Here is a 12,053-nt window from a genome sequence, read left to right on the forward strand (position 1 = left end):
CCTTGGTGTCATGTTGTGTTCTCTTACTGCCAGTGATATACCTTGGTGTCATGTTGTGTTCTCTTACTGCCAGTGATATACCTTGGTGTCATGTTGTGTTCTCTTACTGCCAGTGATATACCTTGGTGTCATGTTGTGTTCTCTTACTGCCAGTGATATACCTTGGTGTCATGTTGTGTTCTCTTACTGCCAGTGATATACCTTGGTATCATGTTGTGTTCTCTTACTGCCAGTGATATACCTTGGTATCATGTTGTGTTCTCTTACTGCCAGTGATATACCTTGGTGTCATGTTGTGTTCTCTTACTGCCAGTGATATACCTTGGTGTCATGTTGTGTTCTCTTACTGCCAGTGATATACCTTGGTGTCATGTTGTGTTCTCTTACTGCCAGTGATATACCTTGGTGTCATGTTGTGTTCTCTTACTGCCAGTGATATACCTTGGTGTCATGTTGTGTTCTCTTACTGCCAGTGATATACCTTGGTGTCATGTTGTGTTCTCTTACTGCCAGTGATATACCTTGGTGTCATGTTGTGTTCTCTTACTGCCAGTGATATACCTTGGTATCATGTTGTGTTCTCTTACTGCCAGTGATATACCTTGGTATCATGTTGTGTTCTCTTACTGCCAGTGATATACCTTGGTGTCATGTTGTGTTCTCTTACTGCCAGTGATATACCTTGGTGTCATGTTGTGTTCTCTTACTGCCAGTGATATACCTTGGTGTCATGTTGTGTTCTCTTACTGCCAGTGATATACCTTGGTGTCATGTTGTGTTCTCTTACTGCCAGTGATATACCTTGGTGTTGTAGTTGTTTTTGCCACCCAGCCTCATGACTATTTCACATTTGGTCCTGGCACAACGCTCCCTCAGCTGATGCACGTCAGGAGAGTACTGCTACAGTACGGGGAAAGGTGTCAAAGCAGTGGGGTGTGGGGAATGTCAGGGCAGGTCGCATTAAACCACACAACAGGGCACAGGGATGAAGGAAGTAAGATGAGACGGCGGAAAATGGAGGGGAAATGATCAAGGCAAAACAAGCAAGGCAACAACAGGATTAATCACAAGTATGGAGAGCGGAAATTTAGAGCACTGCGCTGGTCATAGGGTAATGTCAGCCGAGGCTAATAGCACTGATCTTGGTGAAGGGAGTGTTGTGCAGGAGGGGAGGCGTGAGGCACACTCCTACTGTGATATTTATTACAGTAATGCCTCCATCGTTACTGCCCAAACATAACAAACAATTGTTCATAACAAGCAGGTCATCGCTCCCCTGTTCTGAGGATATCATTTCATACGATATTAGGATATTATTAAATTAAGTGGTATCAGCGTCTACAATACAAAAAATATGAGAAAATATTTAAGGGCATATTTTCCACATCTATGTACCAATAGCACCAGCTCAGGCAAATATTCCCTACAGACATACATGCAACAGGGATGAGACTGGACCAAGTCTGACCAAATAGAATAGAGCACAACGTCAATGAGTAAATACTGCCCCCATGTGGAGGAGAGAGAGGCTACAGTCACCTACTGTATGGTTATAACCATAGATTTTATATATAACTGTTATAACATACAGCACCTAGACAGTGTCATGGCATTGGTGCCTTTCAAGTGACAAGGGAGCTTGTTTATTCTCAGGCCACAAAGCGAGATACAACCCACACAGACAGGGTTGATACATTTTTCATGTTCTTTGTATTTTCCCTACCAGTTTCTCACATGAATAAAAAAGCATGCGTGGGGAGCAGTAACATTGGATGAAATATTCTCTTTGAGTCATGTCTTGTGCATTTAAGACAAACGCACAAAAGCAAACAGACAGACAGACAGACAAACAGACAGGCATAGATATACAAATGGAATACCATCTCTCCTACCTTGCTGAGGGTTGGTAGTTTGCACTCGGTATCAGACTGCTCTTCGTAGCTCTCAAACTCACTGGAGCTCCAATCATTGCCTGCACCCTGGGGCCCTTCTTCTCTGTGCACATCCTCATAGAGCATGTCCCCTGACACACACACACACAGAGAGATGTGCTGACATCAACACAGCACAAATACTGACAGTGCATTTTTAGACAGCAGACCCTCAAGCTTAATCAAGCACAAGTCAAGTTTTTTAAAAGGAACCAAATGACATTTTAACCCAAACCTGATGTCCATTGATCTGATGGTGCAGTACCAGACAAGGCACAATAAAAGCACTCAGTGGCCCCAGCCCCGGCACTTACCCCAGAGCTCACCTTCGTCAGGAGAGAGTGGTCCCTCACAGGGCACGTCATCATAGATCACCTCTAGGATCCCTGTCTGGGGCTCAGCATCAGCCTCAGCATCAGCCACATCTTCTGGGGAAGACAGTAAAGACCACTCACATTCACAACCCCTAACCATAGAGCCAAGAGGAGGGCCTCACACTGGTAATCTGGCAAAGCAACCAAACTTCAAGAGTATTGCACACTGCATTTTTCCCCCCATACATGCATTTGATTATGCCATCATTTCTGTTACATACCGTATATTTTGTAAATGTACATTTATGCAATCGTATTTGCATCAGTTCTGATTCATCTCAAACATCAAATACCTATTATTTTATTAGCAGTGACTTAAAAGGGAGATAGGCCTTGTGCGTTGCTGTTATGTGTGCTAGGTGTGCACTCTTAGAAAAAGGGTTCCAAAAGAGTTCTTCGGCTGTCCCCACAGTAGAACTCTATTTAGTTCAAGGTAGAATCCTTTTGGGTTCCATGTAGAACCGTCTGTAGAATGGATTATACTTGAACCCAAAAGGGTTCAGCCTGCAACTAAAAAGTGTTCTTCAAAGGGTTATCCTATGGGGACAGCCGAAGAAGCTTTTAAGGTTTTAAGAGTGTGGGATTGTGCTGTGGAATTGTGGCAGCATGATCCACCTTGTTTGTAATGGATCGAACCTATCTATCTCCACAGTCTGCAGAATTTGTCATTAACTGCTTTGAGAGTGTTTCAGCCTAATTTAGTTGAGGGGATTTATTGATTCGCTTTTAAATTGTGATTTGTCTGGAACGGTTCTTTATAAGCCCCAAACAATCCCTGGATTCAATGAATCTGATGAGAGATGTAGATTCTGACATGGATTAGCCAACACTGCTTTAAGGATCTAAATAACCTGGGACACAATCCAAGAGAGAGACACAGTGTTATTATACTACAATAGTGACTAACTGAGCAACACTCTCTGTGAAGAATGTGTACTGAATGAAAAGAGAATAACTGTATCTTGGCCATCAACCTGACTATCTGTAGATCTGGAAAGTAACTGACTCAGTCCTCTGGGAACTCTCATTGTTTCAAACAGCCTGGGTGTGTTTCTTCAAGCTCCCCCAGCAATCCCAGAAGGCGACAACTCAGGCAGGTTTTACCCTGGTTTGCTGAATAACTTTTTAGCACAGTATAACGTTGCTTTCTTCAGTTCGTCTTTGATGAATGTGTTCAAAGTCAAATTTGTAAAATCATAGAATTAGGGTAGTCTTGGGATTAAGACCCAAGATTTAAGGGGGTGTCTGGTGGCCATTTGATTAATTGTTCAGCAGTCTTATGGCTTGGGGGTAGAAGCTGTTAAGGAGTCTTTTTGTCCTAGAGGGAAAGTGCTATTGGTTGTTGGCTTTAAACAGTAAAAAGCTCATTAATCCCATAATAGCGCCAGTACTTAAGACATTGAAAACACAACCACTCATGCCAATGATGTCACAATAATAACACCCTAGCGAATCAGAAAACTGAGGTACACTACAATTTGGACATACTGTCCAAGCATGATGAAAACACCAAAATTATCATTATAAACAATATTGACAAAAACAGTAAAGGACATATGTGAAAGAGAACTAATGAGAAAGGTGAAATAATGGAGAAAGGTGTGGATTAGTCAGGCTCCATACAGTCTTTGAGTGGACCACCTTCAAAAAGCCTAATGTCACCATTGCTGACTGAGTCAAAATCCAAGAGCAATTTCCCTTGGTGGAAATAGACTAATAGTACACTATTGATCCTCATCCTGAATTAATGTAATTCATGTCTATGTGTAAATCAAATCATAGGAGGGAGAGAGTATGTATTAGCTGTTGCCCTCCATGAAGGTTACAGAAGATTACAGGCCAATACAGTTTTTACTGTAAAACAATGTCAACAAATATGCAATGCTACCAACAACAAGCCTTGTGGTGAAGGTTATGAAGGCTATACTGTAATTGATGTGAGCTTGCTCATGTCTGTCTATATCATGTTTCATGTGTCTCTGTACTATGCTGTTGTGTACCTTCAGAGTGTTCCCTCAGGATAGAGCTCTCCTTGGGCGTCTCCACACTATGGTCCTCCCAGTCAGTCTGCTTCTCCACAGGTAACGCCTCTCCAGGACCAGAACCTCCCTGGGCCTGCTCTCCCACAGAGGGTGCTGCTGCACTGGGCTCAACCAGCTCAACGGGGCCAGAGACCCTGGAACATACCAGACAGAGTAGTGAAAGCAGTTATGACCACTCTAGGCTGGGTGCTGTGTGGCTCATTACAAATTTAGTGCAGTGTGGATGAGGAGGGGAGGAAGAGAAGAAGGAGAAGGAGAGGTGGAGTAACCGGGGGCCAAGCACTGCCGTTCCAGCATGCTAACACTCCCATTAAACCTGGCACAGCACATATGTTCCTAGTGCAGCTCAGTTCTGCTAGGTTGGTCAGTCCTATTCACTGTGGTGTGATGATTCTGCTGACCGCTGTTGTGAAGGGTTGAGAGTCCTCTGGTCCAGGTGAACTCATGTGAGACCATGAATATGATCATGTGACCTTACCTCCAGTTTGTTATATTAACTGTGAGCTATGAAAGTTCCCCATAAACTATACCCCTTGATCACCTGCCATATCTAAAGCCTGACCATAATAATGATTAGCTTTAAATAAAAACTGGCCTGTAATATTGCCTTTGACACAACTCCTAATAATACTGATCTTGTCGGTATTCTGTAAAGAGCTACCACTTGCTTATGTTTTCAAGCTACCAGTCAGATTTACAGCAGTCCTCCCACATTATACAGCTAGGTCTGGGATGAAGGAGAAACCAATCTCATTAAATGCATCCCTCCCACCATCCCTGTCGGCTATACCAACAGCCAGTAAATCAATCAGTCAGCAAGATACTGTACCTCTTCCCTGTTCCAGACATGCCTGACAGACCGCAGTAGTTATATAACTACGCAGATAAGTTGAGAAGGAAATATTTTGCAGCCAAATAGCTTGCGAGCAGCCTGTTGGCCAGTTGGCAAGACAACGATAAAGGTGTTAGCTAATGCTTGTTTGAGTAATGTTCAAACTTAAAATCCCCTCCCGAGTAATGTCCGCAAATAAAAGTTGCAAATCTTCACCTTCATTGGCTCCGCAAAGACACCAGACAGAAGACAGTTAGAAAGCAGCTCACATGCATTTCCCATAACTGTGGTTTCAAAGGGGGATTTAACAAGACATTTTGTGAGAACAATAATATTATTTCAATGTTGGAGGAGTATATATTTTATGGTTCATCTTTGTAGGCCTACACCCTTCACTTGTCTATATAAGTCCCTGTGAGTCATAGGCCTGTAGGAGAGAACAGAGGAGCAGGGCAGGGAACGTTTTTCAATGCAAATAGAATAGCCTGAGGCAAAGCACAGCATGAGCACTGAGCAGCCTGAATGCAAAGCCTTTACTGTCTGAGATCTGTTTCAACTCCCTCCAGCTACAGTACTGTCAACCCAGGGAAAGTTCTTTAAATGGCTTTCCTCCTGTCTCTCTGGGGAACAGTGCTGACCATGCTGATGATGGGCTAGATATACAGTACCAGTCAAAAGTTTGGACACACCTATTCAATGTTTTTTCTTTATTTTTACTATTTTCTACATTGTAGAATAATAGTGAAGACATCAAAACTACGAAATAACACATATGGAATCATGAAGTAACCAAAAAATTTTATTTTAGATTCTTCAAAGTATCCACACTTTGCCTTGATGACAGCTTTGCACACTCTTGGCATTCTCTCAACCAGCTTCACTTGGAATGCTTTTCCAACAGTCTTGAAGGAGTTCCCACATATGCTGAGCACTTATTGGCTGCTTTTCCTTCACTCTGCAGTCCAACTCATCCCAAACCATCTCAATTGGGTTGAGGTCGGGTGATTTTCGAGGCCAGGTCATCTGATGCAGCACTCCATCACTCTTCTTCTTGGTCAAATAGCCTTTACACAGCCTGGAGGTGTGTTGGGTCATTGTCCTGTTGAAAAACAAATGATAGTCCCACTAAGCCATGGGATGGCGTATTGCTGCAGAATGCTGTGGTAGCCATGCTGGTTAATTGTGCCTTCAAAAATCTAAAATTTGGACTCATCAGACCAAAGGACAAATTTCCACTGGTCTAATGTCCATTGTTCATGTCACTTGGCCCAAGCAAGTCTCTTCTTTTTTTGGTGTCCTTTAGTAGTAGTTTCTTTGCAGCAATCCGATCATGAAGGCCTGATTCACACAGTCTCCTCTGAACAGTTGATGTTGAGATGTGTCTGTTACTTGAACTCTGTGAAGCATTTATTTGGCCTGCAATTTCTGAGGCTGGAGCCTGGAGCAGGCTGCAGTAGAGGTAAGTCTGGGTCTTCCTTTCCTGTGGGGGTCCTCATGAGAGCCAGTTTCATCATAGCGCTTGATGTTTTATGCGACTGCACTTGAAGAAACTTTCAAAGTTCTTGAAATTTTCCGCATTGACTGACCTTCATGTCTTAAAGTAATGGTGGACTGTTTCTCTTTGCTTATTTGAGATGTTCTTGCCATAATATGGACTTGGTCTTTTACCAAATAGGGCTGTCTTCTGTATACCACCCCTATCTTGTCACAACACAACTGATTGGCTCAAACACATTAATAAGGAAAGAAATTTAACAAATTAACTTTTAACAAGGCATACCTGTTAATTGAAAAGCATTCCAGGTGACTACCTCATGAAGCTGGTTGAGAGAATGCCAAGAGTGTGCAAAGCTGTCATCAAGGCAAAGTTTGGCTACTTTGAAGAATCTGTCACACCCTGGCCTTAGTTATCTTTGTTTTCATTATTATTTTAGTTAGGTCAGGGTGTGACATGGGGAAGTATGTGTTTTGGGTTGTCTAGGGGTTTGTAGGTTTAATGGGGAAATGTCTTGTCTAGGTGTTTGTATGTCGATGGCTGCCTGGATTGGTTCTCAATTAGAGACAGCTGTGGTTTATTGTCTCTAATTGGGAGCCATATTTAAGGCAGCCATGGGCATCATGTGTTTGTGGGTAATTGTCTATGTTGAACGTTTGTTGCTTGTCTGTGCACTTACGTTATTTAGCTTCACGGTCGTTTGTTGTTTTTGTTAGTTTGTGTATATTGTTCGTTTTCGTGTTTTTTCTCTCTTCCACAATAAAGAGATGTATTTTGCACACGCTGCGCCTTGGTCCAATCTCTCACAAGAAGACGATCGTGACAGAATCTCAAATATAAAATATATTTTGATTTGTTTAACACTTTTTTGGTTACTACATGATTCCATATGTGTTATTTCATAGTGTTCCACAATGTAGAAAATAGTAAAAATAAAGAAAAACCCTTGAATGAGTAGGTGTGTACAAACTTTTGACTGGTACTGTAGCTTCATTGTTATCAATTCCCTCCCTCTATCGAGTCTAACCTAACAACACACCACCTATTATATCAACTGCATCTTCCGTCTGCTGTGTGCACCCGGTCAGTCATAAAGCATTGTACACAGGTCTGCATACAGTATGTGTCTACTGTGACATTGTTTACTTTAACAGCTTGCAGATCTACCACACAGTAAAGGAAGGGTGGAACGCTGATAAAGAAAAAGGAGTGTTGTAAAGTGGGGTTGCTTCGGTGGTGTGTTAAATGTGTTTACCTCTAAGGTTACAGCTCAAATGAACATAAGGCAGAGCCATATAAATGTCAGGTGTCAAGTTGTCATGGTGACCTTTGTCTAGGACTTTTCATCTTAAGGGTCTCACTTAATGAAAGGTATCTGTTAAAGGTCCTAGAATCAGACGTACCTAGACACACACACAATACCACTGCTTTCCTAGGTTGAGGCTAAGTAGACAGGTAGACATTTTATGCATGTTCTGCAACAATGTTTCTATTACAAAGTATTCTTTGTGATGCAAGTTTTACCAAATGTGTTAAATGTGCAACCAGAGGGGAAAAAACTCTAGACCCCCTTTACACACAGAGTTGCGTAAAAAGCTTGTCCTCCATTTGGCAAATCTGACCACAATTCTATCCTCCTGATTTCTGCTTACAAGCTAAAATTAAAGCAGGAAGCACCAGTGACTCGGTCAGAATAAGCATATGCTAAGCTACAGGACTGTTTTGCTAGCACATACTGGAATATGTTCTGGGATTCTTCCGATGGCATTGAGGAGTACACCACATCAGTCACTGGCTTCATCAATAAGTGCATCGATGACGTCGTCCCCACAGTGACTGTATGTACATACCCCAACCAGAAGCCATGGATTACAGGCAACATCCGCACTGAGCTAAAGGGTAGAGCTGCCGCATTCAAGGAGCGACACTCCAACTCGGAAGCTTATTAGAAATCCTGCTATGCCCTCCGACTAACCATCAAACAGGCAAAGCGTCAATACAGGACAAATATCGAATCGTACTACACCGGCACGGTCATCATCTCAAAGCTCATCACTAAGCTAAGGACCCTGGGACTAAACACCTCATTTTGCAACTGGATAATGGACTTCCTGACGGGACACCCCCAGGTGGTAAGGGTAGGTAACAACACATCCGCCACACTGATCCTCAACATGGGGACCCTCAAGGATGCATGCTCAGTCCCCTCCTGTACTCCCTGTTCACTCATGACTGCACGGCCAGGCACGACTTCAACACCATCATTAAGTTTGCCGATGACACAACAGTGATAGGCCTGATTACTGACAACGACAAGACAGCCTATAGGGAGGAAGTCAGAGACCTGGCCGTGTGGTGCCAGGACAAACACCTCTCCCTCAATGTGATCAAGACAAAGGAGATGATTATGGACTACAGGAAAAGGAGCACCGAGCACGCCCCCATTCTCTCGACGGGGCTGTAGTGGAGCAGGTTGAGAACTTCAAGTTCCTTGGTGTCCACATCACCAACAAACTAACATGGTCCAAGCACACCAAGACAGTCGTGAAGAGGGCACGACAAAACCTATTCCCCTTCAGGAGACTGAAAGGATTTGGCATGGGTCCTCAGATCCTCAAAAGATTCTGCACCATCGAGAGCATCCTGACTTGTTGCATCACTGCCTGGTATGGCAACTGCTTGTCCTCTGACCGAAAGGCACTACAGAGGGGCCAAGCTTCCTGCCATCCAGGACCTCTATACCAGGCGGTGTCAGAGGAAGGCCCTAAAAATGGTCAAAAACTCCAGCCACCCTAGTCATAGACTGTTCTCTCTGCTACCGCACGGCAAGCGGTACCGGAGCACCAAGTCTCGGTCCAAGAGGCTTCTAAACAGTTTCTACCCCCAACCCATAAGACTCCTGAACGTCTAATCAAATGGCTACCCAGACTAGTTGCATTGCCCCCCCTTTTAGGCTGCTGCTACTCTCTGTTATTATCTATGCATAGTCACTTTAATAACTCAACCTACATGTACATATTATCTCAATTACCTCGACTAACCGGTGCCCCCGCACATTGACTCTGCACCGGTACACCCTGTATATAGCTTAGCTATTGTTAGTTTACTGCTGCTCTTTAATTATTTGTTACTTTTATTTCTTATTATTTTTTTAGGTATTTTTTTAAGCTGCATTGTTGGTTAAGGGCTTGTAAGTAAGTATTTCACTGTAATGTTTACACCTGTTGTTCACGAGTGTGATGAATACATTTTTATTTTATTTGAAATATATCTGAATCTTAGCTGAAACAGACACAGTGCAAATGCTCTGACACACACCTCTGACACACACCTTACACCTAAAAAAAATCTATTGATATTTCCACTAGGAAAGGGAGAATGTTGACCCACAGTGGAACAGTGTACTCAGCAGAAATCTTCCCGAAGAGAAACTGCAGAGACTTAACATTTCCTTCTCTCACAATCCAACCCTATTCAAACACAGACACAGACATACTTTATCACAGTCACTCAGATACCCCGCTTTCTTATCACAGGAAAGCACACAGGAATGGCCAGCCCTGGCTCTCCTATCAGCACAGGTTTCCCAGCACACTTCCTAGCACACCATCATGCTGGTACCTCACCAGGACCATTGGACCCCACCATGGTAGGGGATCACAAATGAAGAGGGTGATACAGTACACTGGTTGATAACATGTTTCTATTGTACATTCTAATGAAGACCCTAACTCATATATAACTTCAGGTGTCACTGATTATTTTTCATGTCTGTGCTTTGTTCGAGGTTCTTGTTTTGCATTATGTTCCGTTTATTTTATTAAAACACTCACTCCCTGAACTTGCTTCCCGACTCTCAGCGCACATCGTTACAACTGCTATAACCTGCAGACTATAGACTACTTGTTTAGGCTACTGATTCAGTCACAGATGGGCTGTCTCCTTTGACTTCCTTTTCCAAACATATCAGTCCAACCTTTCAACTTTTACACACACTTGCTCTATGAAAATAGAGTTGTATCTGATTTTGTGTTATGCAAATATATTGATAACTTAATGAAGACAGAAGTTTCCTCTTCCGATACCAAACCACACGGTCTCTAAGGATGTAATACCAATTCCCACAAACTGTGATAGCACATAAAAAGCAGGGAGTCTCTTACCGCCTGGGTGGATCACAAACTGGAACATCTGTGGGGACATTAGAGCCAAGAAAATAATGTTTAAAAAATGCTAACGTCATGTTACTTTATACTTAACTTGTGCAGCATGTACCATATGGGAAGAACAGTTAAAACATTTGGAATTCATCTAAGTAGGTTTCAATATGAGCAAAACTTTATCTAAATGTACCTTGAATAGGAAGGTCATTCCTGTGACTCAAAGACAATTGCTGATGAAAAGCCCATCGGAATCTTAATATTAGCTGTATATAACCATTGTGTGTATAGCAGCTTTTATGAAAGATATCTCTACCCAAGCTATTATCTAATTTATACAGAGACATTGTAAACCCTCTCATTTGCCTGCAGGGCTGAGTCCCAGCCTGATGCGGTCTCCTCCACCAGCCTCTGGTTATGTAACAGGCTTTCACTGTAGAGCATCATCAACCCCAGAATTCCCCAGCGGGGCGGAGAAACGCTCCACAACCCACTTAGCGGATTACTGTACTACATGTAGGCTTTGTGAGAAGCCTTTTAATTAAGCACTAGTCACTTCATTTTGTCCAGCAGAAGTTTCCGTAGATTAAAATCTTCCGCTTTAGCTGGGAGTGTAATTAACAGAGCTTTTTTGGCAGCATGACTGAGTCAGGTAGTCAATATTATACTGATAACAAGAGTTTCACTGCTCTTTATCCAATTACAACACGGTTTAACCTGGCTCTCTTTATGCCTGTCTGTCTGAAGCTATTATGAAATCACTTCATGAACTGACAGCACCTTATGAGACCAGTGGAGAAGAGTCACTCACAATGTGATGTAATAGAAAGAACACTTCACCTGGAGAGGCTGTGGAGTATTGTCCCTGGGAGGGACTGTCCTCCTGACCAGCAGGGGGCATTGCATTGAGGTGCTGTTGTGAGTGTGCAGTGGGTGTTATTGTGTTGTCCTGTGGTGGGTTTGTAGCCTCCTTAAATGACTGGTTTGATTTTTGACTGGCTTTTACAGAGTCTGAGACAGGGTCTTTACAATCCGCTGGCTCTTTCTCTTCATCAGCACTGTCGACAAACCCAAACTTCTCCCCTTGCTCTTCATCTTCCTCCTCCCCTTCCTCCCTCTGTTGCTGCTGAGGCATCACAGAGGACATAAGCTCTAGAACAGAGAACAGAGACAAAGGGATAGTGAAAATGTTGAAGAAGAAAAAACATAAATAATATTC

At 42.9% G+C, this 12,053-nt stretch overlaps 1 protein-coding gene across 6 annotated transcripts in view; it reads right to left on the minus strand.

The window, feature by feature from the left end:
* Positions 1–12,053, minus strand: part of LOC139535716 (rho guanine nucleotide exchange factor 10-like protein) — a 155,762-nt gene that overhangs the window by 133,534 nt on the left and 10,175 nt on the right. For 2 of the 6 annotated variants that reach the window (XM_071335426.1, XM_071335431.1), the window contains exons 2-7: positions 11,675–11,986; positions 10,838–10,865; positions 4,306–4,481; positions 2,246–2,359; positions 1,893–2,023; positions 802–900 (exon numbers count right to left, since the gene is read on the minus strand). In XM_071335426.1, coding sequence (XP_071191527.1) covers positions 802–900; positions 1,893–2,023; positions 2,246–2,359; positions 4,306–4,481; positions 10,838–10,865; positions 11,675–11,981 — 855 coding nt within the window. In that variant the 5' untranslated portion in view covers positions 11,982–11,986. The remainder of the gene's footprint in view (positions 1–801; positions 901–1,892; positions 2,024–2,245; positions 2,360–4,305; positions 4,482–10,837; positions 10,866–11,674; positions 11,987–12,053) is intronic. The other 4 variants (XM_071335429.1, XM_071335427.1, XM_071335428.1 and 1 more) reach the window with 4 other exon arrangements.

The sequence above is a fragment of the Salvelinus alpinus genome, chromosome 12, assembly GCF_045679555.1.
Source record: "Salvelinus alpinus chromosome 12, SLU_Salpinus.1, whole genome shotgun sequence".
Lineage (NCBI taxonomy): Eukaryota > Metazoa > Chordata > Actinopteri > Salmoniformes > Salmonidae > Salvelinus > Salvelinus alpinus.